Raw genomic sequence first — 27,799 nt, 5'->3', positions numbered from 1 at the left:
CTCAGCATGATGGATCTCTTTGGATTTCTTTCCTGCTTCATAAACAAATAAGACCCATGAATGTTTATTATGGAGACTGTAAACATATGAAGGGAACTCTATGTTTGATGAAAGTCTGCTTTTGCTTTCCTTGGCGCTTCTTTTCCCTCCTCATTGTGGCAGCAGACTCAGGCGGAAACTACCGAACATTTTCATCATCCAATCAGGTTTTATTCTCTGCTTTCTGTTTCCGGCGTCCGTTGGCAGAAGAAACAAGTCCAGCTACAAACATTCCTGGGAGCGCTTTAACATTCCGGTAGGGATTTAATCTGTGTTGTACTTTAAGGAAAACATTTAGGAGGAATATTCTAAAGCGTAAGTGTAAAGTTTTACAATCTTAGAGGCTGTTTATGGTTTGGTTTAGCTTAAGAGCTAAGCTAATCTACCTCACAAGCTAAACAAGTTAGCTCGTTGGGCTTGTCAGGAAGCTAACAGGCTAGCTAGCTAACAGAAATGAGCTAACATTGATAGATGTGTCTGTTTGTAAGAATAACAGGGCGAATAAATCGTTAAAGCTCAAGGAAACAATGGTCTTTTAACGTGATTTTGACTTACTAACTTTGTTAATGAGCAAAAGACAATTTAATGAATATGCACAATTTGCCCATGTCGTCACAGGGACTAATTAATTTGCATATTCATGAAATTGTCGCGGTCGTTTGCATATTAATAAGTGTTAACACGGAGAGAGGTTTAGGATCAGAATCAGAAAGGTCTTTATTGCCAAGTATGTTTTCACATACGAGGAATTTGTTCTAGTACAGAAAGCTCCACAGTGTAAACAGAATGGCATTGACAAGACATATATAGAAGACACACTGATCAGACATATAGGAAATCAGTTAATCTTTGCAAGCATGACAATGATAAGAAATGAACACGTGTATAATAACGACAGTTGTATGTACAGTGGAAAATGTGTAAATTGAAACAAGTATGTGTAAATAATGTAAGAATACATTTAGTGAGGATGTCTAGAATCAATTAAATATTCATCCGAATTAGAAAAAAAAATTGTTTATTAGGCTACGGTCTTGGCAGCACAAAAATATTTTTCAAACATAGTTAGTTATTCAAATGAGCTATTCACGTATTTACGTCATTTACGTATAATGGTGGTCTGTGACTGGTCATTAGGAACAATGCACAAGTCAGTCAAATCTTTAATTGCTGCTGGTGAATTGAGTGACTGCTCTAACAACTTGTATAACCAGCAACCGAGATGGAGAGAGAGATCTAAAGTAGGACAATTGCTTACGTGTGCTCAAAATATCACTCGATTTGTAGCCAGATTTAACTCGATATACATAACCGGATACTGCTCTTACTTTATGATGATATTTTTCATAATTGTCATATGATTAAAAATCTTGCGTGTGTGTGTGTTTAATATTGACCCCAGTTGCTTGTTCACAGTTGAATAATGAAGAGGCAGGACACTGACGACCAGGTGGTGGATAACAGTGGAGAGTCTAGTGCAGAGGGAACATCAGAGACTCCAGCAACTCCTGAAGGCACCGAGAGTCCAAAGGAGCAGAACACGCTGACAAATAGCTCCGTAACTGTTAAATCTCAACCACACAAAGCCTGTAAGTGATCGTGATTCGTGTAAAGCCATACTTATATGCTTGCAAAGATGAACTGATGTCCTATATGTCTGATCAGTGTGTATTCTGTCTTGTCAATGCCATTCTGTTTACACTGTGGAGCTTCTGTACCAGAACAAATTCCTCATATGTGAAAACATACCTGGCAATAAAGATCTTTTTGATTCTGATTAACAAGGCATGTAAGTAACTTTTGTTCTTTATGTTTTATTTTCCTCGCATCACATGACATGGTCTATGACTGAAGCTGGATCTCAATCTACCTCCTGTGATATGGCTGAGGAGCTTAGCAGACAGCTGGAGGACATCCTCAGCACGTACTGTCGGGCAGATGGAAGCGAAGACAGGGCCGTTCCTAACGGCCGACCTGACGGTGCTGAGGTCAACGGGGTGGCAGAGAGAGAGGACAGCAAGTCAGAAGACGCCAGTCTGAATGGCAGCAGCGGAGCAGAGAAGGACCAGAAGAAGCTGCAGGAGAAAAAGAAGGTTAAAGGTCTGGGTAAGTGGAATTTGAATCTGAGGTGGACAGAAACAGAATAGTTGAGTGTCAGGGAGTCTGTTCCCATGATTCCTGTTTTTGGCTGTTTCACTGGAGAGAAAACCGATGTGTTCTTTGCACATTGTAGCTCACCCGCAGCAATTCTCAGTGTTTCACATGTTCTCCGATGCTTTTCTTCTCACTCAGAGTGCTTATTTGAGAGACCATATACATGTCAGCCTACATGTCAGCTTGAACCAATCTCACCATTCTCCTCGTAGAGAATAAACTGTTTCAGCATTTTGTTTATTACCACGTGATTCTTACCAACATGTGCAGCGAGTTCTGCTCCGGTGCGTTTCATTAAACCGCTTATGCAGTGCTTTTTCATCTGCCTATAGGAAAGGAAATAACGCTGCTTATGCAGACACTGAACACGCTGAGCACTCCCGAAGAAAAACTTGGAGGTCTGTGCAAGAAGTACGCTGAGCTGGTAAGTTTTCATTCTTCTGAATTAGTTCTGATTATAAGCAGGAGTAATGTATATGATTTTACTTTATTTTGGATTGTTTTGGGTGTATAGTGCACGTGTCCTCTACGACTTCATCTTCTTTAGTGTGCATTCATAACACTTCTCAGTCACGAATCTGTCTAAATAACAGAAATGTCCGTACAGGCAACGCCTGAAGCAAAAGACACCTGGCTGCTAGTTTCTGTGCAATTAATTGTGCAGAAAAGTGTGACATTTTGTCTACCTGCCTTGGTAATGCCATTTCCTCCAGGCACTAGTTCTAGGGGTTGCAGTGACCTTTAGAGGAGACTTGTAAATTATATAAGGTGCTTTTATTTCTGCAGTTCATTTTGCAATCATAGAACTTGACAATATTCAGAGGAGTTTGCAGTTTTTCAAAATTTGGGCCGAGAAGCATCCATGACATCAGCACACAGTCACGTGCTTCAAACATGTAATCACCTCTCACAGAAAGTATTACATGTGTCTTCACAGAGAGGAGTTTAAAAGAAGAATCTTGTGCTTGTAATTTCACCAATTCAGTTTTCTGGGATAAAAAAACCCCCTCAAAATTACAAAAAAAAATTTTGGGGGAAAAGCTGCAACAGAAACTCCACTCTGTGTGCATGTATAAGCATCATATTGTCCAGTATCGGTGTGTTAGTGGGACTAACGGGGATAGTGTGACCTTAAGATGTCATCTCGACACACACTTGCGTTGTTTGTTCTGGGTAGCTCCAGGCCCTGGACCTTGTTCCTTGTTAATAAACTGCAGCACAGAGCCCTTGACAGGCTGCAGGCTTGGCACGCACAGCTCTGCCATTTCAGCTGGTTGATTGTATACATCAGAGCCAGCTAAGCCAGGCAGACATCCATAACAGGAAGTGCACTGGAGACTCCTCATGCCTCTTGTATTTGTTGTTGTCATGACACATAGTAACACAATTCTGATAAGATTTATTAGAGTCATCGTTACTGAACTGATAGACTTTTGTACTGATGTATCCGGGCGAATATGTTTTTCATGACCTGGCTTCTGCAAGGAGTTGGAAACATTTCTGTGAGATTCTGGGCCATGTTGAGATGATTGCATCACGCAGTTCCTGTAGCTGAACGCGCAAGCTGTAAATCTGCCGTTCTGCCACATTATACCACAGATGCTCTATTAGATTCAGAGCTGGTGACTGGGGAGACCACTGAGGTTACACAACTCGCATGCTCATGGAACCCAGTTTGGTGCATTAGCAAGCTGGAAGTATCCATTATTAGATGGATAAATTGTGGCCATTAAAGACTGCACCTGTTCAGAAACCACTAAGGCATTGATATTATGATGCCCAATCTGTACCAAGTAAACTTTCCCCACACCAAAACTGCCTGATTCATGGACCTTATTGCCTCACTGCTTTAAATAGTTGTTGGCCAAAAAAAGGTTACTTTCCCTAAAATGTCTTTCTCGTTCAGCTTGAAGAGCACCGCAACTCTCAGAAGCAGATGCGAGCTCTGCAGAAGAAGCAGGCCCAGCTGATCCAGGAAAAGGACCATCTGAGGAACGAGCACAGTAAGGCCATTCTGGCCCGCAGCAAGCTGGAGAGCCTGTGCCGTGAACTTCAGAGACACAACCGCACGCTGAAGGTACACACTCACTTTCCGGCAGATTAACTCCCACTGCTCGAGAGAATACACACCTGCATACCAAACAAGTAGCAGATCATCGTCACGGTGAAAGAGCCAGTAGATGGAAACTAAAACACCAACACAAAACATCTAGATAGCCAGGTAATTAAAGTACAGTGTAGAGAACAAAATGCTTTTTATTAGCTGATCTGTGGATTTTTAGTCTTTAAGCCAAACACGTTAGGCATGATCATGAAAGCGTTAATACACTAGCCAAGAGACATACAGCAAAAAAATAAATACAACCCAAATTGCTCTGGAGAGAGCAGACACCCAGGATGACTCACTCAGACATGCACGATGAACCTGAGCACAGACTTGCAGGGATATTAGGGCAACTCTATCAGCTCAAAACCGTAATATTCTAAAGAATTTATCCCATGACTCGGTATTTAAGAAAAAAAACAACTGTTTACCTTTTTAAAACCAAATACAGGGAGTGTGAAAATTCAGGAACCAATGAGGGGAGAGCTCCTGACTTTTTGGACTTTTCTAATATAGCTGTTAAACCCTCACATCGCCTTGATCAGAGCTTTAAAAGAATACCCTAAAGCTTGTGAAACAATGCTGTTGCTTAATAGGAAAAATTGTTCCCTACGTTTCTCTAAAAACGAAACGTTCTGCCTCGGTATACCGTCCGACGTTATAAAAGCATTAATGTTTAGTATTACGTCAACAACAATATTGTGTCCTTTATACTAAGGTTGTGGATGCTACTTGTTTCTTTAAAGCCTTGTTAGCTCTGGGATTACGTTTTATACAGTAATCAAAACATTTAATGACCGTTTTATCCAGATAGTAAGGATTTACTCCAGTTCACTGAAAAAAAAAACACTAACGTGTTTTATAACAACAATCTATACAAATGAGGTAGAAGCGAACATCTGCATCATCTTTCTGAAGTTAGAAGGCTCTTGCTTGTTGTACATATCAGTGTGACCTACTGTTTACGGTCAGTAGTTTCCAATGTTTTTGCCATGGTATGCTGATGTATGTCACACCTGCTGTTGTCCCTTCTGAATCTGTGGCGTTTTGCGCGTCCTGGCAGGAGGACGGCGTGCAGCGTGCTCGGCAGGAGGAGGAGAAAAGGAAGGAAGTGACCTCCCACTTTCAATTAACGTTGAACGACATCCAGGCACAGATGGAGCAGCACAACGAGCGAAACGCCAACCTGCGGCAGGAGAACATGGAGCTGGCAGAGAAGCTCAAGAAGCTCATCGAGCAGTACGAGCTACGGGAGGAAGTGAGTACCGAAGAAAGAATTGTCGAGGGTTAAACGAAACTGTTCTGAAGAGCTGCTGAAGTGCCCGAAAACTGTGTTGGGACAAATGACTATATTCATACGGTGCCATCATCATCATCATCGACCAACCCCTGCGTCTCATTTGTTTTTTGTTGCAGCACATAGATAAAGTTTTCAAGCACAAAGATCTACAGCAGCAGCTGGTTGACGCAAAGCTCCACCAGGCTCAGGCGCTGCTCAAAGACTCGGAGGATCGTCATCAGAAGGAGAAAGAGTTTGTGAGTTTAAAAAGAACTAGTATTTAAAGAATGGTGTTCGTGTTGATATGGACACAGCACACATTCCTTATAATGCAGCTGGTGGATTTCTTATTTATTTATCCATCTATCCATTACTAATTAATCCTGTATGTGTCATTTGTATCGCACTATTTATTTATTTTTCCCTAATTCTCCAGCTGCTGAAAGAAGCCATGGAGTCTCAGAGGATGTACGAACTTATGAAACAACAGGAAGTTCATCTGAAGCAACAGGTGAGGATCAGGCTCATCACACACAGAAACGTGTAAAATAAAAATCAGCCAATGCACGTCTGTATAACGCACGTGTGTTTATTGGGTCTGCTTCTTTCAGTTATCGTTATACACAGAGAAGTTTGAAGAGTTTCAGAACACGCTCTCCAAAAGCAACGAGGTGTTCACAACCTTCAAGCAAGAGATGGAGAAGGTATTGAATCTGTATATTAAGTATCCACTGACTCTTATTTCCTCTTCATAGATTCTCGGGGTGGACTAAATCCCCAAGGTGCCCTTATGTCAGGGTTGTAGCAGTAGCGAGTGGCTAACATCAGTTCTGCACTTAACCAAGTTTTAAGCTCAGATAGGTGGAAATCTCTGTCCCTTAACGAACGTACGCTGTCTTTCAGATGACTAAGAAGATTAAGAAGTTGGAGAAGGAGACCACCATGTACAGGTCCCGATGGGAGAGCAGTAATAAAGCCCTGCTGGAGATGGCTGAAGAGGTACTGGCTTTGATTTATAATTTCCTGTACACACCATTCCATTTAGTTTCCCATCAAACACTGCGTTTTGTGCTGCCACTTTTCTTCCAGCCGTGTATCTAAAACGGTATGTTGTCGTCTTTTTTTTTTGTAGAAAACCCTCCGAGATAAGGAACTGGAGAGCTTGCAGGTGAAGGTACAGAGGTTGGAGAAGCTGTGTCGTGCACTTCAGATCGAACGCAACGAGCTGAGCAAGAAGGTTCAGGACCTCAGTAATCCAGCGGACGGACGGGGCTCGGAGGCTGAGGCGGAGACCAAACCGTCACCGCCAGCCACAGACTCAGCAGAGTGTAGCCCCTCACACACAAATGACCCACAGCCAGAGACTCCGCCCACCGACCACTCTCAAGCGTGTCACTGCAGCCCCGTCGCAGGGGCCGAGTCGCAGAGGGAGACGTGTTCAGCCCAGGACTGAGGTAACGGTGCAGTCGCTGGGTTCGTACCGCTCACAATCTACCCAGCAGCTCCCCGTCTCTGAGCTGTCTCAGCATTTCTGGGGCGTTCTGTCAGGGAAGATTGTGCCTTTGAGATGCTGTGTTTTAACCTTTTTACCCTGTTGTGTTTTTTTTTTCTCTCTCTCTCCCCCCTCCTCTCCCTTTATTACACTTTTTCCATCACTTTGAAAACTTCCTGTTTTTGAGAAATCCTACGCTTAGAGGCACTGAGCACCACTGCTGCTTTGGAATGCTTACCTTGGAGTGCTCTTCTCCTCTTCACAGTTCTATTTAAGTGTGAGCCTCAAGGCCTGTCCGCTCGGCTGAATAAAAACTTAAGAATGTAGGTCGACGGTTAACTATAAACTGTAACCCAGGTAAAACCGCTTGAGCACCATATTATCGCTTACGAAATGAACAGCAGCTGTAGTGCAGCAAAATATCAAGTCATCACATTTAGCATCAGGGTTGTCTTTGTTTTGTTTTTGTTTAATTTATAGACATATTATAAGGGTCTGCACACACTATCCAGTGTTTTTTTTTTTTATGTAAACAATTATGTAATCATTTTGTTTGGTTTTGTTTGTTTCTTGCAGTCATTGAAGATACTAGTCTCGATTCGTGCTTTTAAAATGTGCACTCAGTGAAGGTCACATTGGATCCAATGTCCTCACACTTCAGATATTTTAGGAATCAGATCCCCTGTTTTCCACCACGCTGAAACAAGTTTGCTGGAAACATGTGCTGCTTCGTGGTATTCTGATTTATTCAGTCGTCTTTTCCCACTCATGAGTATAACAAATATTCATAATCTAACGTCTTTATGTAGTTTATTCAAGACTCTATATACTGACTCTTTTTTTAGGGTGGGATACGTTTAAATTCGACTTTTCATTCGTAGATCTTTGCGTTTCTGGACACCACATTTGACATGTGGCTTTAAAATCGACCGTTGAAGTTTAAACACCCGCTTCTAGATCAATCCAGAAGAGAGCATGCGCTCGATCGAGGCGAGGCCGTGACCACAGAGGAACCCCACAGAGGTGTTCTTCTGTCTGGTACATAATAATCACCACTTTTCTCATAGTGGAACTTTATTTTCTCATGTTCCTGTGATTGTAAACTTGGTATAAAACATTGTGGAGATAATTTCATGTACAACCCAGAAATCCAATCTGCTGTGTGACCGGGTTAAATAAAGCGATTCTAAAACTCGGTCAAACTCTATGCAAGTCTAGCGCCGTTCATCTTCTCTGTCTAGTAAAACGAGGGTTAACATGCTAACAAAGGAATGTACATTATTATAATCTCCTCATTGTGGCTTCAGACTTAATGACATGAAGTCGTGTCTGGTGTGACATACATGTTATGTGTGGGTTTCTTTTTTTTATATATACCAGGGCATCATGAACTTTATAGCTTCATTAATCTGAACACTAAATCTCCTACATGAGGACCTACTTCAGTTTGATAAAAAAAAAAAATGCTGGGTTTATCTTGTTTATCTACATTCCTTCTTTTACACAATAACAGCATGCCACATTTCCTTGATTCCTTCTTGCCATTAACGCTGGACACACCCACTGTTATTGAAGGTACCAAAGATCGTTTTTTTTTGTTTGTTTGTTTTTGTTTCTCACACCCTGTAAACATGATTTGAAAAATTAAAGGTATTACACAATCTGTTCCAGTCTGAATTCATTACTTATTGTTTTTGTTTAAAACTCGCCATGTGATTGTATTACTTTATAACCACAGTGATGTCAGTCATGATTCTGATTGTGTAATTTTCATATTACATCATGTAATTATATTATGGTTCTTTATTGAGAGAGAGAGAGAGAGAGAGAGAGAGAGAGATATGTTTGCCTGCTCAGATTCTGCTTTTGTGCATTCAAGAGGAGATTTTCTACAATTACTCCATTCGTCCTTCTATCCTTGGGTGATGAGAAGCACCCTGTTAGCATGGCACTGCCACCACAATGCTTCATGGAGGCTTCACCATGCCCAGAAGAGTCTCTAGGAAAGAAAGATTTTTAAGTGAGGAATATTAGAGTCAGGTCAGGAAAACTTATGATATACGTTTAGCACCTTTGGGATGTTTGGGTATTTTTGGGGAACCATTATTAATATTCTGTGAACGTTGTATTCTGGTAAACAAAACCAGTGCTGTTTAGCATTCTCTGTTATTTGGCAACTGACAAAGAAATGCCAAAAGGTTTCTTTTGAAGTATTTTTTTTTTTTTTTAATATTTAACAATTTTATTTATTTATTTAACAATATTTTATTTTTATATTTCATTCATTTGCAGTATACTTAAAAAAAAACTTAAAACATTTTTTATTTTGCAGACTGGTTTAAGTTTAAATTAAAATTATATACATACTATGCATACTTATTTTTTGAGTATGCATATTATGCATTCTTTGAGTCAAGAAGAAGCTTTTATCGTCATTTCAACCATATATAGCTGTTGCAGTACAGTGAAATGAGACGTTTCTCCAAGACCATGGTGCTACATAGAACAAAGACAGGGCTAAGGACCTATTAAGTTACTCCTAGCCACTAAAAGTGCATCTGTGAAACCTGGAGCAAACAGTGAGGGACAAGGAAAAAGAACAGTGCAGGACAAAATACAGAAAGACAGTGCAGGACAAAATACAGTGCAAACAATTATCCCAACATGACATGTTCTGCTTTTTTGTCACTGATAGGCTACGGTGCAATTTCCAGTGTGGATGTAGTTTATTATGTATTATGAAGGGAAAGGAGGATTTGCGATTCGATTGTCAGGTTTTTGTGCTGCTGCTTATTATCCACATTTCAGCAATTTATACAGTGAGACAGCAGGTTCCTCTTCTTATGTTGTTTGCCATGTAAGACTAGCTAGGGATGCACAACCCACAGCATCAATTGTACTTTTTCTCAGAGCTGGTCACAACAGACTCCAGTATGTTAGAGTGCAAGGTGGACTATTTAGCCAATGGCAAGAAATTGGGGGGAAAAAACAGCCTATTGCAGTTTTCTCGAGCCAAGCCGGACAGCCTACTGGGACAGAATTACAGCTTACTCAAAAGAGTACTCTGGATGATACAGACAGGCACCAGATTACATTGACCATAAAGGACATCCTGATACAGATACTGCAGCTTCATACACGAGAGCCACCTAGTAAAGAGCATAGACAACCAAGAAATCAACTGCAGTCCCTTTGTAGGGACATGCATGACCTGGCTCAGCTCAAATTGATGATCCCAGAAGTAAAATTGTGCAGTATAGACGCTCATGTCGTCTTTTTTTTTAGCCGAATGGCTGGACTTCCTTCTACTTTGTTTGAGGTAGAAGGAATGAGCATACCGTACCGTACACCAATGTTTATTTTCATGCTAAATATGACCTGAAGCCCAATGCTCATATGTAGTCACCATAAACAAGTCTAATTTTATTGCTCTCAGGTTGTATTTTATACTTTAATCTAAGCATGAAGCCACCCTTTAAATGCATATAACATTTTTCCTGGAGAGGTAAACAAATCCAGTCTGTCTTGATCCAGTCTGTCCAGCGTTTAATATATATATATATATATATATATATATATATATATATATATATATATATATATATATATATATATATATATATATATATATATTAGGGGTACTGGAGTCTGTTGTGACCAGCTCTGAGAAACAGTACAATTGATGCTGTGGGTATTTACGGTATTCGGAAAGGCACAAATATCGTGTTTTTTACTAAAAATTATTTCGCACAAATACTTAAAAAAATATTTGTATTCGGGAACAAGAAAAACTTTATATCAAAAAGCTGCGTTTTCTCATGAGACCGCAGTGCAGCCCGCATGAGTGAGTGAGTGAGTGACGTTCAGGAGTCGGGGGGTAAAAGGTAACTGACACAAGCTGCTCACACAGCAACAGAGATGGCTCAGCTGAGCGAAAAAATACTTTACTGCATCACTATTTTTGTTGAATAGATTTTTGTACCTTAACTGGGTTCCGGAGGCAGTTTATAACTTTCGGGAAGCGGAGTTTGATCGGGAGATTATTTCATTACGCTGCATTATTGACGTCTGCAGTCGGGTGCTCTTATGTTCGCTCTGTTTACGTACAGTAGCTCTGTTAGCTCGGTAATTTAGACAATAGGCTGTTGACAGAGTAACGTTAACGTTCGGTTAAAAAGGATAATTGTATGCACTTGTGGGAGTTATATGGTACGTTTAAGTTACTCTGTCTTTTGCAGGCAGCAAGATGTAGGCTATAGGCTACATCTAGAAAAGATGAACATGGCTGCTGCTGAGCCTCTCTTGGTCCTCCACCAGCCAAAAAAGACTTGCTCAAGTTCTGTGTGGAAGCATTTATCTTCTTCCAAGTTATGGTTAACATAAAACATTAGAAATAAAATTAAAAACATAAAAAATAAATTAAAAAAAGAATTTAAAACATAAAAAAAACCTTTGTGTCTTTTTTTTGGCAGACAGTTGACAATATCATTGCTGTATCTTTTAGTATTAAATAGAATACAACTTTTGTTCTGCAGATCTCCCAGTCAGGGGTTGATAAAGTTTAGTTCTTGGAATACTGTACATTAGAAAGAAGTTCTTTCAGAAGAAGAACAGTAATTTGAAGTATTATTTGTTTTTATTCTGTCTGTGCAGCATCCTCCAACAAGGACGGGTAGTGGTGGGGGTCATAATGTTCACAATGGTATTTTATTAGTTGTTGGTTTAACCATGGATGAGGTAATGGCTGTTATGTAATTTACTTTTCAATGACGTTCCTTGTTACATGTTCAAAAACATCAACCAATATTGCATAACCATAATTATTATAATGAATATAATATAATTAAAGAATACTTAAACTATAACGTAAATCAGAAGTGTAACGCAAAAAAATAGATTTTTACGCCAATTTTGAACTTTACTCGAATACAAATACAGATACAGATACAAATACCGGCTGCTTTGCACACCCCTAATATATATATATATATATATATATATATATATATATATATATATATATATATATATATATATATATATATATATATATATATATTAGTAACCCAGGAGGAACGCTCGAATCAGAGTGTTTGTTTGCGTCAGGTCATTATTTCCGAATAACAGGAAGTGATCAACTCTCTCTTCCGTTTTTACACCGGCGCTAAACAGCACGCGCATGGAGTTAGAACGTCTCTTGGCTAAATAATTAGAAAAAAAAAGGATCTTTATCACGAAGATACGGAGTGAACGAGATTAGTGAACATGGTGAGTGTTTTTGTTTAAATAAAACTAATTAACCCGAGTAAAACGAGGCCGTTTGTTATCAGATAAAACCGCTGCGACAAACTGGGCCTGTGTTGCTACCTCGGTAAACCAGGGCTGTGTTCCAAATCCCTGCTTATTCCCTAGATCCGCTCACTACGTTGTAATCACCTTTACAACCAATCTAGTGCACTACTTATCCGAGTCTGTGCAATTTGGAACAAAGCCTCGTTCTTATAGAATTTACTTAGCGCTTAATTAATAATTGCTGAGTCAGCGTCCAGCTGTTTTGATTTTTGCCACACATTTATGAAACACAGAAGTAGTATACTTTTGTTTAACAGACATTTCTGTCTTTATTCCAGTGAGTGTTTAGTGTTTTTTTTTGCTAGCTAGCCCATGCTAGCTCTTGCTAAGCTAGTCTTACATTAACTCGCATATCGTCACTATTTACCTACAACAACAACAACAACTCTAAAATGTTATGATGGTGTTAATCAAAGACGTGGTGTGTGTTTTTTGTGTTTTCACCTCTCGGACCACAACAGTTTGATAACCATTAGATTTTATTCAGTGTTGTTTACCAAAAGAAAAAGAGCTGAGCCAAAACCTTCTAGCTGGTTTCAGCTCTATCATCATTAGTGATTAATATTCATTTACGATTCATTAACAACACAATAACAGGTCTTAATGATGCCTGTACTTTTGAGAGTCACAAACAGCTGGAACCAAAGTCCTTATGTGTGTAAACGCACTTGGCCAATAAACCTGATTCTGACGTCATACGTCTGTGCTGAAGATTTACGTCACACCGAAGAGGAAGGATTTTATTTTGTTTCAAAAAAAAAGAAAAAGGCTATGTGTATGTAGTGAAATCTGAAAGCTGTCGTAATGCTATTTAATTTCCTTTGTGCAGAAACCCATTCTTCTGCAGGGCCATGAGAGGTCCATCACTCAGATCAAGTACAACAGAGAAGGTGACCTGCTGTTCTCTGTGGCCAAGGACCAGGTAAGTGGAGAGAATTCAAGCTTGATTTGCGTTTATTTGATTGGTCAACGTTCTAAAGTCCAGAGGACACACGTGGACGTCAAACATCTACTATATAGGACAGAATATACAAAATGTAAAACTTAATACATTCCAGGAAGGAAAAAGGAATCACACAGAAAAACACATGGCATTTTATTTTAGTCAGAGACAGATATGAGAGAAATTGCACATTCAACTAGAGAAATGTCTTCACTGTGGTCCAAATGCATCATTCAGTCTCCTGCTTGTTCTGATGCATTTAGTCCTATTTTATTTAGGGTGTGTTTGTGTGTGTTTGTGTGTGTGTCCTCAGTTTGTCAACGTTTGGTACTCGGTCAATGGCGAGAGGCTTGGGACTTACAACGGTCACACTGGAGCTGTGTGGTGCGTGGATGTGGACTGTATCCTTTACTAACACTTATTACCTTTTTAAAGGATTTAACCTTATGAGAGAGAGTTATGGACAGAGACAGGCGGACAGAGAGAGCGAGACAGGGAAATGAACAGAGACAGGCGGACTGACGGAGAGAAACTGGCAGGTGGAAAGAGAGCGAGAGAGAGAGAGACAGGGAGACTAACAGAGACACAGGCGGACTGACAGAAAGAGACACAGATGGGGGGGCACAGACTGAGACAAACATGCAGACACGGAGAAAAAGAGAGAGACAGGCAGATAGAGAGTGAGATTTGTGACAGTAGCAGACAATTACGGTTATAACATGACACTAAATCTAAAATACACTCACATGTACAGTGAATGCCTGTAGGCATTTTTACACCTGGTTGCCATAGTGACTAACATTCTAAATCACTTTGCTTGCCAGTTAAACAGTACAGTGTAGACACACGCACACGTTCACACCACCGATTTCAGTACATTTGCCTTAATAAGCTGAAGGGGACACGAAGCATGTGTTGACCGGATCGGCTGATAACAGCTGCAGACTCTGGGACTGTGAGACAGGTGAGTTACCTGCTGTTATTTTATATTACTTACTACTAACTTACTGATAACACTGTACTTGAACATGTACCGTGTGTAAAAAAAAATATCGAATTAAAATCACCTGCCTGCTGTGTAAATGCTCATTGGTTTGCTCCCAGGTAAACAGCTCGCCGTGCTCGAGACCAACTCGGCAGTGAGGACGTGTGGCTTCGACTTCAGCGGGAACATCATCATGTTCTCCACAGACAAACAGATGGGCTACCAGTGCTACCTGAACTACTTTGACCTGCGAGACCCCCAACAGATCGGTAAGATTTTACAGGAACTGAAATCACTCCACGAGGATTGAAACGAAATCTCAGAGGATCTGGCAACCTAAAAAGTACATCAAACCATCTGCCGTACCGACTAATGTGTCACAGGTTCACTTAATCCTTGCAGCTTATTCTGCACAAACCTTTGTATTCTTGATTACGCTTTTATTTATACTTCGTTTCACTGTCCTGTGAACCTAAAGCAGAAATTGTCAGAAACTCTGTCTGAGCCACTGAAACACTGACTGTATGATGGAGTCAGGAGATCAGATGCTTTGTGTTTGTTATTAACTGAGGCTTCCTTTCTCTCTGCCCTTTAGAGGACAACCAGTCGTACCTCTCAGTGCCGTGCAGCGAGTCAAAGATCACGAGTGCGGTGTGGGGGCCGCTGGGAGAGTTTGTGATCGCAGGTCATGAAAATGGAGAAATCAACCAGTTTAGCGCCAAGGTTCATTTCCCCACATCCACAGTTTCAGTCATTATGACTCACATGATCATGACATGTCTGCTGTGAGAGCCATGCAGTAACCCTGTGTGTGTCTGTGTGTATATAGTCTGGAGATATCCTGACCACAGTGAAGGAACACACTAAGCAAATCAACGACATCCAGACAACTGTAGACCTCACGACGGTCATCACGGCCTCTAAAGACTGCTCTGCTAAGGTCTGCCTTTTATCTGGAAGAAAAAAAGCCTTTACATAACTTTTTTTTGTCACTATAATTTCTGTATTTGCATCCAAAAAAACCACAACACTGTGCACTTACACTATCCACTGTGCAGACCGGCATCTAGTGTATGGAGGTTCGAAGGCTTTAATGGAACGCTCACATTTGTAAGACGTCTTGTGCCTCGTGTTGTCCGCCATCTCCTAATGATTTCTCTTTCAGCGTCAGTGTCTGGTAGCTCAACATCCCACCCTGTGTTCAACATCCCACACTTGTTTTTATTTATTTTTTTAACCCCCTTTCTTTAAATATTCTTAATTTAAAAGAAGCGTTCTTTACACTGCTGTTTGTTGTTTTTGGATGATTAATGAGGTTCAGTGTGAAACCGTATTATTGTAAAACATGCCTCAGGTATCCGATTCAGTGCGATGTTTCTCACAGCAAACTTAATAAGCATATGAGCGCTTGTAAAACCCTTCAGCTGAACTGTTGCCCCATGACTCTTCACAGCTGTTTGATTCCACGTCATTAGAACACATTAAAACCTTCAAAACCGAGAGACCCGTGAACTCTGCTGCCATCTCGCCCATCATGGACCATGTAAGTCCTTCAAATGCATATGTTTTCCTCCACTATCGTGTGTGTGTGTTTGAACATGTTCATGGCATCAGGAATATGACGGAATCTGACTCGGCTTCCTGTTGTGTTTGTGCTCAGGTGGTCATGGGAGGAGGTCAGGAAGCCATGGAGGTCACAACCACTTCTACTAGGATCGGCAAATTTGAAGCCAGGTTGGTGCGCGCGCGCACACACACACACACCTCTCTCTCTCTTCCCTGTTAGCCAGTTACATCACACCACTTCAGGTCCTTTGATAACTGATAGAATACTTTACTGGTCCATACAGCTATTTGCTGCTGTACTGTGGCACATCAGGTTGCACTTGCAGAGCAAAAGTATACAAAATAAATAACACACAAGACATAACACTGCAGGTGACTAACGCAGTGACATCAGCAAGCGCAAATAAGAAACTTCTCTTTCCGTTTTTTCCCCTCCTCTGTACTGAATAATTCCTGGTCTATTAAACAGTGATAAGAGGCAGGAGGACGACATGTGCAGCCATATCTAGAAATGAATGAATGAATATGCAAATGAGAGAACAACAGTCATGCATGTGATCCCACTTTCCTGCTAACAAATAACACAAGCAGCTCATGCATGTATGTGTATAAGCCACCACTGCTGGGCCACTGAGCGAGACCTTTAACTGTCAGTTGCTCGGTTGCCGTAAACGTAGCTTTCGTCTGATTCCACGTCTCTCTCTGTCCATCAGTTTGCACTGGGATTATTTTCCCATGGTTCTTTTTTCTTTTCCCTCCTTCAGGTTCTTCCACGCAGCCTACGAAGAGGAGTTCGGAAGAGTGAAAGGTCACTTCGGTCCCATCAACTGCGTAGCCTTCCATCCAGACGGAAAAAGGTATCTCTTTATTTCATTTTTATATCTAATGTAGGTTTGTTATTTGACCAAGGAAAATGTGTTAGTGTTTATTGTTTTTCATAAGGAAAACTTATAAATGGTTCTGCCATGAGATTTTACTGGACAGAACGTGTTCAATTTAGTGGCTTTTCAATAAATTTACTCTGCGGCTCAACATCCTGCGTCCACACCGAAAATCATGACGATTCTGCACTATGTTAACTGCTTCGTACAAACGCTCAAATTCTCTTCGAGTCTCATCTCTTATAGTAAAGCACACTTTCAGACGACATGAAGATGGATTGGATCTAATGCAAACTAGTCCATGCTAATACACTGTCTTTATAGCTCAGGTTACTGCTGAGAATATAATTAATTTTTAATGAAATGTTAAACAAGACAAAAGTACCTCACTGTATTTCTTATACAACCTGATTTTCATTTAACTGAAGGAATAAAACCCAGTGGTGTAAACAGTTAAGGAAAAATAACCCCCTTTAGTTTTGTGTGTAAGGTATCGTATCGCGGAGCTTCGGCTTTAAGTGAGCACACTTAGAAACTTTCATGAAACTGTTTCAGCATCATATTTCTTACATTTATTTTCCATGTTTTTTTTGTCATGCAGTTACAGCAGCGGAGGCGAGGACGGTTACGTCAGGATTCATTACTTTGACCCTCAGTACTTTGACTTTGAGCTCGAGGCCTAAGATTTAGACATCATTCCTGTTTTAACATCAGATCATCAGCAGCATCACCAAGAGTGTAAAAAGACCAGAACAAAAAAGATGGAACTTTCCTGAGTGATTAATAAATATTCTCAATAAACAGTGAGTTACAAAAGTGTTTTTCTTTCCCCCCACATACAGGACTCTGAACCTGCACACTGTGGATGATTGATATCTGCTTAAGGTTGCTTGTGACTAGTTAAGTCACAAAACTAGCAGCTTTTTAAGATATAAATGTAGTTCTTGAACTTACTGTTTATCTAGTGTCATTTCTTTATAATTCCCCCTGGGTCTAAAACATTCACTGACCGCTAGAAGCTTCCTGTTAGCGCTCGAGTGAGCATCAGCTATACAAAGCTATCTAATGTTTTAACACCCTGTTTCTAATAAACACACGACCCCTTAAAGTTATGCTTAAAGGTAGGTTGAGAAATGTTTCAGAAAACTGGGTTGGGTTGGCAAACTAAACAAAACTAATGTGTAGCCAATGAGCAGAAAGGGGCGGGTCATGTCAATGTGCATGTGTGACATTAGCAGAAAGCGGTTTTAACATTGACATGGAGGATAAAAAACAAAAAGTGAAAAGGCAAGAATTAGGACCTGTGTTATTATACTGTAGGATCAGCTTTCCAGCGCTGGAGAGAACAGAAGGTGCGAGAAGGCCTTAAGTATAGTTGTATTAAAGTTATGTACTAAAAAAACATTTGGAAGAAATAAGTGTTGTATAACTACTATATTTGCTTTTCGGGTTCCCACTCGTCAGCACAGACTTTCGTATTTTGTCCTCCACAGAGGAAAGCTGATTTTGAGGAGAATTGGGTTGTAGCTGCCTCTCTACATTACTATGATAGAAAAGGGGTGTTATTTGTGTAGTAACAGCGTTTAGCTCAGGACTTATTGACTCTGGAAACTCCAATCTGTGAATATGCTGCCAACTTAAGACGAGGTTGTTTTTTCCTTCTCGATAGGTGAGTTTGATATGTGAGTGCTTAGTTTAACAAAACTAATATGCCGTCCTTTGCATGATTATGCTTGTCATTTTTGCTTGTTTGCTTATCTTCAATCGTATTGTTCTTCCCTTCAGCTATGATAGACATTTCTTTCCATTAGTTACCTAGGTTATGTATGTGTGGGTGGAGCTATTGTTACAGGGGTGGGACCCATATGGGTTAGGGGCATGTTTGTTTTGGTGATTTCGAATGTCTTCATTGGCTTTAAAACAACATACACCCCACCTTTAATGTGGACAAAATTTACCAAGCTGGTAGTCAGCAGACTACAAACATCTCCAGTTTACTAATTCATGTACAATTCATGTTCAGTAAATGACAGCTTTTAAACAGAATGAGATCATGTTCTCTTTATTTACTTTACCAAAAAAAAAAAAAAGCATATATGGACAATGCAAGGCCACAGAACTGTGGAACTCCTAAAACTGCTATTTTCTGGCGACAAGAGCCATAAACACAGACACATCATTAAAACAACAGTTTTTCTCTTAAAAATGAGGTAAAGGACACAGCCACGGAGCAGCATCCAGAAAAGACAAGACCTAATATGGGAAACAGTGTGTGTGTGTGTGTGTGTGTATTCAAGTCCATTATTCCAAATAACTTAGGAGGTGAAGCTGTGACCAGTTAATGACCATCATCTTTACCTGGTCCTGTTTTATGTGCTACTAGAAATTTCTACCTAAAAAAAGAATTCGTAGCAAAAAAAATTAGAAGAGGGATGGGTGTGATAAGGAAAAGACACATCTTACATTTCAATGCACATGTGTAATGCAAAAAAAAAAAACAAACCTTTATACCGCCCATTAAGAATACAAATAGTAAAAGGAGTTTTAGAAAATAATTTACAGTCTTTTAGCTTGGAGGCTAACATCACGTACACGTGTGTGAGAGACAAGTTCATGCATCCGTTTGGACTCGGCTGCTCAGGTTGTTTTCAGCTCTTCTTTTGGCCTTCAGGAACAGAAACAGATTATTAGTATTTTCTCATCAGAGCTTTAAAAAAGAAAAATTAAAATCAAGTCTGATTAACGCTAGATGCATGCTAGCAATGTGTTCTTGTGCTACTTCAATTTGTCATTAGAAGCCAACCAGATAAACAGAACAATATGGGGGTTGGTTTTATACGATGTCTGGCTTGGCAGGCTCCGTCCCTGCTTCTATCCCAAGCTCTATGAACGGAGACATTATGAGGGGTAAAAATATTTAATTGGGTCATGTATGATAGGATGAGATGAAACCAGTGAATAAATTCTCCATTTTGGGGTCAAACACGAAATAATTGCAGCTATGAACTTAAGCTGTGTGAGAGAACAGAAGAAAAGTTGGACTGCACGCTTCATGAATGGGCTGAAAAATTATTTCATGCTAATCGGTTCAATGAATCACTCGGCTGCATAATCATGAAAACTTCGATTTAAATGTCACAAAGGTAGCGCCGTGTCTGGCACAGAAAGAAAATGAAGCCCTTCGCGGTGAGAATGAAAAGCTGGAGCCTTGCTGTTAAAATGCGACATATTTCAAGTCATTCTGTAACAAAACTCACCCTTTTGTGTCCATTTTCTCTTCTGGGGTTTTCTCCTCCTCCTTCACATCTGCAGGAACATGAAAAAAAAAATCAGCTCATGAATAATGTGTTTATTATGATAATGATTCATTTAACCCAGAACACTGGGAGTACACATTCATACAGTCCCTCGAATAAAGAGGTAATGCAGACACACCAGTTCATATACTACAATGATTTAGGTTGATGGGAGGAAACCAATGTGGCAACTTCCTGCACAGCTTAATCAGGACTTTGATGTCCGTCACTCTAATAACTCGAATACGGCACTTAGTTACTAGAAGTTGTGCAGAAACATTTATGATCAGAATGCTGGCGAAGTGTCAGCCGTATCTGTGCGCTCACCTTTCTTCTCTTCCCCATCTTTCTCCTCCTCGGTCTTCACTCTCTTGGTCTTCTTGTAGCTGGCTGCGTTTCTGCGGCCACCTTGTCCTTCATCCTCGGAATCGGAGAACTCTTCATCGCAGGCTATCCGCTTGTCGTGGGCACGGACTGGTAACGAACATTAAAATTGTTTTAAGATTACAGTGAAAACAGCTTTGGAAGTGACGGCGGCTTTCCAAAAGTACTGAGGAGGTACACGAGTGGGCTGTGAGGTACAATTTCAGCTATGTGCAATTTGTTTTTTGCCTTTAAAGTCACTGCTGCAGCTTTGTATACTGCAGAGCACATCTAAACATTCATCAAACTCAGCTTTAGGCCATGAGGCTTGTTTCTTAACACAAGATAATGGAGATTATCCCGCTGTTTGTTTCATTTCTCCTCCTTCCTCCACATTCAAGGAAGAATAAGCCAGTCCTCTAAATCTCACTCTGAAGAATAGGACATAAGGCCCTGAAAAAAAAAACCTGACGTTACTCAGTTAACCGAATCGCTCATCACTTAGCCCTAGACACACCACAATGTGCAGTGCATCTGCTTCCTTCCTGTCCAAGTTCAACATCTCTGTAAAACTTACAGCGATAATCCAGAGTAAGCTCACAGTACCATAAAGCATGCATGATAGAACTGATCATTAAAGTACTGTATTAAACACCTGAGACAAAAAAAAAACTGTCCTGTTGCCAAAACAGACAAACATACTTTGAGTTGTAAGCGAGTAATCATTCTCTCATCACTTGTTCTTCCTGCATTGATGGACTTTACCTCAATCCAGGCTGTAGACAAGAATCTTTGCAGCAACGAAACACTGCACCAAGAAGTGCATTAAGCTCTGACTGACCGGTTGAATTATACTGCTACCATTCACTGTTAACTAAATACCTCAGACATACCAATCTGATCAGAGGTTCAAGTTTATAATTCTTACCTGTAAATACAACGAGCATTTTAAATATTAGCACAAAACCTTTTCACCTTTACAGCTTGGCGATCGCTTTCATACAGCCTTATGCTGTGGAACGGGTTTATAACGGATCCTCCACAAAGAAGCGACTAATAGGACACTCACTGGGAATGCGTTTGTCTGGGTCGTCCTCCTCGTCCCCGCTGTCCTCCTGCACGGCGTCCTCTGGGATCGCCTGCATCTGCACACCGGGAGCGTGAGGAAGCATGCGCAGGTTCTCGAACAGACGCTGCCTAAAACACAAAGATCAGCTCAGCTCTGACTGCCAGCCACAAGATCAAACATTGAGCTGAAATAAAATGTACAACAATAAATATAATCTGTCAACAGGATCCACACACTCACTTGATCTTTTCTAGGTAGTCATTTGTGTTCTGATTTGTCATGTTCGAGGGACTGATGTGGAGCTTAAAGTCGGGTCCAAAATATTCAAAGTAGTCGTTGTATGGAAGCTCTGAAATGGAGAGAGGAAAATCTTTACTAACATTGAGAACTGGCACTTTAACGGATCAACCCATTTATCTGGTTTATTGATGATAGACAGGTTTGAGATATTGTTGAATGTTCTACCACTTACTTATTTACTGCTTAGTATTTGTATGGTACTCGAGGACAAATTTAAAAAGGTTTCAATTCCACCACAACACAGTTAGTGGTCAGGGTTCAGGATTGTGTTAAACGCTCTAAAAAAGGAATCTGTTTCCGACCACTGAGGAAATCGATTGCTTATCTTTGCTTGCTGTATTGTTCGTATTATTGAAAACAAGTGATGAAACAGTGATCATGATGATCTTAAGCCACTTGAACATTTTTTTTGCTTGTCCTAAAACACCTCTACAATCAAACTCCAGACTTAGAAAAGCTTTAAAATCATCAGACTATCTAAGCTGTATCCTATACAAACATATTATAGAGTTCTAATAACTGATGCTAGCTGTTTTATTAGCATCAATCCAATGTGATAAAAGTCTTTATACAGTTAGGTTTTGGTTGTAACACTAAAATGTTATAAATTGAACATCTTGAGTATATTTTCCCACCAATGAAGTCGCGTTATATATCTGCATTGAGTCAAAGCCAGAACTGCTAGGTCACAAATCCAGTGCTATAAAACTTGCCATTAGGAATAGTGCTGTCCAGGGCGACGGCGGTCTCGTAGGTCCAGCAGCGAGCCACGTTCCTGATGGTGTAGCCTCCCCCACCCAGCATGAGCAAGGGCAGGTTAAAGCTCTTCATGTACTCCACACACTTAGCATGACCTGAAGAGAACGAACACGTTCAACACCCAAAAATACACAGAACTCTCCAGTGCTACATGGCGAAGTTCAGAGAGTGACCTTTAATAGTGAGGTTGAAGCAGCCCAGCCTGTCTCCAGACAGAGAGTCAGCACCACACTGAAGCACTACAGCACTTGGCTGGTACATCTCCATCACTTTAGCCATGATCTAAGAAAACACCACCACGTGTATATATCACATCACTGTAGAGTCAAAGTCCAAAAGCGATAATTATAGAACGTCTTTAAAAGACTTACGGGTTTGAATATGGCTTCATAAGACTCGTCATCGATCCCATCCCTGAGTGGGTAGTTCACGGCGTAGTACTTTCCCTTTCCAGCACCAATATCCTGTAATCATGAAAAGGACCATGAGGAAAAAGCGATGCTGTGACACAATGCAAAAACCATAATGAAGCGTATGGTTGGAGTACCAAATATTCCGGCAGCAATAAAACAAAACTTACTCGGAGGTCACCTGTGCCAGGAAAGTACTCTCCATACTTATGGAAAGACACGGTCATGACACGATCTGTGGTGTAGAAAGCCTCCTCTACTCCATCACCGTGGTGGATGTCAATGTCAATATACAGAACTCTTTGATGGTACCTGGAATAAATAAATAAATAAATAAAAATTAATTATATTTATATCCAGTCCAAGTCTGGTCAAAAAGGCTTTGGAATTGTCAAGGAGTTAAAACTAAAACGAATAAACAGGATTTACAACGAATCAGCAACCAAAGTGTGATGTGTCAATATGTAATGCTCCTAGCTTCATGCTTCTGAAGTCGGAAATATTTTAGTATACAGTATATTTATAAAAAAAAAAAAAGGCGGTTAGGTAAACGAAGCTCATAGCTTCAGTGTAATACTAAGCAAGCAAGCACACAATAGAACTTTAAAAACGCACATAGTCACCAATAGAGCAGGGTAATAAGTCTACTGTAATAAATTATATACATCACAACATAGAAAGTTAATATATTCATATACACAATGAGAACTTTTCATTTATTACTACATGTTTCGAATTTTATGCTCGATCAATAAAATTGTCTTTTAATCTTAAGCTTATTTTTATGGATATTAAAACTATCCTCAATACTTTTTTCTTTCTTAAAATACAACATGTTAGCATTTTTGTTGCTTGAAGTTTTTTTTTTTACACTTAGGGTGTATGTGAGTTATGACAGTCACCCCTTAATTAACACCAGCACACGGGTTCTGTTCCTATGAATTAACTGGGGTTACATGTTTTGACAGAGTACATCCTAAATGACCTGCAGGGATTCTAGGCTATTCGAGCTCCTTATCCTGACAAGAATCACAAAATATACAAGCTGCAAGTAAGAAGGATTTCAACATTCAGGAAAACTCTAATCCTGAACAGAGGACGTACTTGAGCAGTTCCAGGATGGCCAGCACGATGTCATTAACGTAGCAGAAACCAGACGCCTCCGATTTCTTGGCATGATGAAGGCCGCCCGCCCAGTTAATGGCGATGTCTGTCTGCTGCTTGTTTAGTTTCACAGCGCCCGCTAAACACGGAAACAGTCATTTATTCATCTGCTTTTGGTTTGTCACCCACTTGAATCCGTTGATTAACAGCGTGTAGGAATTCTATGACAAGTATAAACACACCCGGATAGATAAATGCACTTACCGACAGAGCCGCCTGTTGAAAGCTGACAGAACTCAAACAGGCCATCAAACACAGGACAATCTTCACCAACATTAACTGAGGAAGGAATAGAAATGAGCACATTACTAGCAAAAGAAAGTGAGATGTTTCTTGTCCATATTTAATAAATATTCAATCAAACACCTGATTTTTATTTTATACGGTAATCACTTTCGCTCTCGTAATTGGAATACATGACTGATGATTAGTCACAAGCGTCTTCATCAAAAAGCCATCATGTTCGCTCACAGCTTATACACCAACACCTCATTAACCATCAGTCCAATTTCACACTTAGCATTAGCCATAAATAAGAGAAAACTGCAGAGGGGGCTTAATCATGGTCGGATTAGTTTGTGGCTTTGCCAGTGATCAGTGAGGCAGAGCAGGAATACGGCAGTGTATACATTCATCAGACGCAAGCAACACTTACTACTACTGAAATTATTACTGTGTGAATAATTACACTCAGCCATCAGTGTCTTAGAGCATATTGTCGTATGGCTGTGTTGTTCAGAAAAGTCACACCACTGTTATTTAACAACCACAGTCAAAGCCCAGGGTGTAAACTCTTTTTAGTGTTGCTGTCTTAGCTGTCAAATAACTAACACTGGCCAAAACTAGCTCTGCAATAATTAACACCGAGTCCTTTACTCTACTGGTAAGTCTAAGCATATTCAAATTCCACTGGTTCCTTGTTCATACGTTTCCTCTGCATCTGTACAAATGAAATTAGTGTAAGAACATGAACAATTACAATTAAACAGTCTAACTCAAATTTAAACTTTCTGGATTTTTGAGATTTATGTAAATTGAGCATCTATTCAAGCGATTGAGATTTCATGAGTCACACATGGTGCAAAGCTTTTTTTCTGGGGTGGAATTGAGACATGTCCTAATCTAAAACTCAAACCTCTTGTATCTACAATCTTGTTAAACAGCACTTGTTATATTATGAACTTACATCATCTTGGTAAAAATGTTGTCTTTTTCAGCTTTGCATCTAAACTGTCTTGAGTTTTTTTTTTTTTTTTGTACAAGCAGAAAACTGACTGCAACATAACCCCTGGTGAGATGATAAATATAGGGCCCTCCTATGCATTAGGACTGAGATGCCTGTAATTAGTAAGTTCATCGTCCTGAACAGTGTCAGTGAGCATCAAGTTTCTTTATACTTTGGGATATAGAACTAAGTTTTATTTTTTATTAAGATTCCCAAACTAGCATGCATTACATACAAATCTGATACAAAATCTTTAAAACTTTCAGAAAAATTAAAAGTATTTTTTTTGACCATGCAGTGACTGTTTTATAAATGCATGTATTTTAAAACTAAAAATATTACAACCAGAACTTATAACACCACCAATTATAACAACAACAATAATAAATGTGTATATTAGTTGAGTTTTGGGGTCAGAAAATTTGTCTAAGAATTTTGCCCGTCTTAAGGAGTCTGACGCAAGTTTGACATGAGGTCATCAGAGTTGACATCCTTATATGAATGGTTAAAAGATGAGCCACTATTGACAGACAACGGTATGGTGTGTGTACCTGTATATTTGGATATATAACGCACTGTATATCATGTCATATATATATATATATATAAAAAAACTCTGTGTAAATACTCTGGTTAGATGTCAAACCGTTTCATTGCCTTGTACTTATACATGTGTAATGACTTCATGTATGTTGGGTGCATAAAGCAGGCATCAAACAGGGAACTACTCACATCTCTGCATTTGCTTGCTGTACTCTGACATGTTATCTGGGCGGATGGAGCGGAGGAACTTGATGTAGTCGTCGCTGTGGTACTTCGTCATCTCTTCGGCGTTGGCTTTGTGTGGCCTCTGTCGAGAAAAACAGACATGCACAAACATTAGTCACTGAACATCCATCGTTCATGTATACAAGTAACGAAGAAACCTTCCCATCTCTTACGTAGATCTCCATCTTCCTATACAGGCCATAGTTAAGGAGGAGGTTGTGGGTCATGCGGATGCGGTGAGGTTTCATGGGGTGACCCTGGCCGTAGTAATAATTCCCAACATCACCTGCAAAACAGACAAAACAATACTTTAAGATTACAAAAAAGGTTTGGAATCGAAAAAGAAAATTCAACATTTTTTTTTTTTATTATTAAAAGTTTTTTTTAAAGAATTAAAAAACAGGTTTTGTTGTTACTCTTAAATTCTTTAAACCACGTAGAGAAAAGACAGGTTTTATTTCTCTACCTGGTTTAAAGAGTTCAAGAGTAAAGACTTGCAGACAAAAACCGCTTAATTACACAAAGCTAGCTGCTGAATTTAGTGCATCGTCTCATCCTGAAAAGTCTGAAGCGTCCAACAAGAAACGAATAAAAATACATACAAAATTAAAAAAAAAACATCTCTGTATTAAATTCTAACTTTTTCTACTGAAACTAATAAGCACCGAGTGCAAGAAAGCTTAATAATTTGAACTGACTAAAAACTTGCTAACTTTGATTAGCTATTATCTCGTGCAAGCGTGCTAGCATGCTAGTCACGAACTAGCAACTAGCCTTTTTTTTAATTAAAACGAAATACGACACTTTTTTATTTATTTTTTCAACCTTGTGAAAAGTTAAACTTTAACTTTTAACACTACATTTGTATTCCCGGATGTTAAGCGTTTCTAATTTTTGCCATCTTTATTTGATAGCTAGCGCTAGCATTAGCATTAGCTATCAGTTAGAATCATGCTAACCGGCTAAACAGAGCTAACAATCAGCCCCATCAAGAAGAAAACATTTTGCAAAAAGTCTACTTTAAGGTGTCAAAATGCTTCAGTTTAATCCCGTATAACTGAAAACGTGATCTCGCTCTTCAGTGCCCGGTTGCTTACCGTCATAATAATAGCAAACTTTCTTCTTTGTTCCTTGGGAAGTCAGCGCCATTTTAGCTCCAGTTACAGTCTGAGGCTGAAGCCTGTCGCTTTCTGCGTAGCTCAATTCAACACCGACTTGGTTTCGCACGTCTGGACGAATCAGCTTTCAGCTTTCCTTTCTTAGAGGCGGGACTAACGTGCATCTGAACCAATCATCTTCTCCAATTGTTCCCTCAATTTTTTCACACATTGTTGTGCTCCTTTCAAAACTATTTGATGTGATGGGAGTTTAAACCATCTAAAATATCCATCACCGACCAAATCATGATTATTTCTTCACTTTATTTCTCTTAATTTATTAAAAAATAGCACGATGGGTGTGTAATTAACCTCCATCAGAAATGAGGATGTGGTTTTTCACTTCTCAGGTCCCCCCCCCCCATTTTAAAAAACAATAGTCATTTAATTTATCATTATAACAAATAAATAAAACACTACAGGGTGTGCTATAGTTAGAGAAAACTAATTAATGATGAAGCTGACACGGATGTTTAAAGCAAACGAATCAGCA

General features: G+C 39.7%; 3 protein-coding genes across 5 annotated transcripts; 2 read left to right on the top strand and 1 right to left on the bottom strand.

Annotated features, from left to right (window-relative positions):
* The first annotated feature begins 37 nt into the window (after positions 1-37).
* Positions 38-8,733, top strand: txlna (taxilin alpha). Of its 3 annotated transcripts, none has more exons than XM_047816498.1 (11): positions 38-295; positions 1,442-1,628; positions 1,894-2,145; positions 2,526-2,617; positions 4,100-4,270; positions 5,361-5,555; positions 5,714-5,833; positions 6,013-6,087; positions 6,188-6,280; positions 6,480-6,575; positions 6,709-8,733. In XM_047816498.1, exons 2-11 carry the CDS (start codon positions 1,463-1,465, stop codon positions 7,027-7,029), a joined length of 1,581 nt encoding a protein of 526 aa, XP_047672454.1. In that variant the 5' UTR covers positions 38-295; positions 1,442-1,462; the 3' UTR covers positions 7,030-8,733. The 3 variants fall into 3 exon arrangements, with proteins under 3 accessions (XP_047672454.1, XP_026989671.1, XP_026989672.1); XM_027133870.2 differs by having other exon boundaries at positions 42-295; positions 1,456-1,628; XM_027133871.2 differs by having other exon boundaries at positions 208-354; positions 1,456-1,628.
* Positions 8,734-12,176: 3,443 nt separating this feature from the next.
* On the top strand, positions 12,177-17,598 carry eif3i (eukaryotic translation initiation factor 3, subunit I). Its single transcript, XM_027133815.2, has 11 exons — positions 12,177-12,336; positions 13,250-13,342; positions 13,677-13,764; positions 14,262-14,327; positions 14,468-14,617; positions 14,944-15,071; positions 15,178-15,288; positions 15,802-15,891; positions 16,009-16,082; positions 16,679-16,771; positions 17,397-17,598. Exons 1-11 carry the CDS (start codon positions 12,334-12,336, stop codon positions 17,476-17,478), a joined length of 978 nt encoding a protein of 325 aa, XP_026989616.1. The 5' UTR covers positions 12,177-12,333; the 3' UTR covers positions 17,479-17,598.
* Positions 17,599-18,841: 1,243 nt separating this feature from the next.
* Positions 18,842-27,401, bottom strand: hdac1 (histone deacetylase 1). The gene is made up of 14 exons (XM_027133814.2): positions 27,247-27,401; positions 26,323-26,435; positions 26,114-26,231; positions 24,361-24,435; positions 24,097-24,235; positions 23,163-23,304; positions 22,954-23,046; positions 22,756-22,864; positions 22,537-22,677; positions 21,764-21,872; positions 21,524-21,651; positions 20,419-20,565; positions 20,053-20,101; positions 18,842-19,460 (listed from the first exon to the last, which is right to left on the bottom strand). The coding sequence occupies exons 1-14, from the start codon at positions 27,296-27,298 to the stop codon at positions 19,433-19,435; spliced, it is 1,443 nt and encodes a 480-aa protein (XP_026989615.1). The 5' UTR covers positions 27,299-27,401; the 3' UTR covers positions 18,842-19,432.
* Positions 27,402-27,799: the final 398 nt, after the last annotated feature.

The sequence above is a fragment of the Tachysurus fulvidraco genome, chromosome 7 (assembly GCF_022655615.1).
Source record: "Tachysurus fulvidraco isolate hzauxx_2018 chromosome 7, HZAU_PFXX_2.0, whole genome shotgun sequence".
In the NCBI taxonomy this organism is placed as follows: Eukaryota; Metazoa; Chordata; class Actinopteri; order Siluriformes; family Bagridae; genus Tachysurus; species Tachysurus fulvidraco.
The sequence above is the reverse complement of the archived record's forward strand: the minus strand, read 5'-3'. Positions and strand labels throughout refer to the sequence as shown.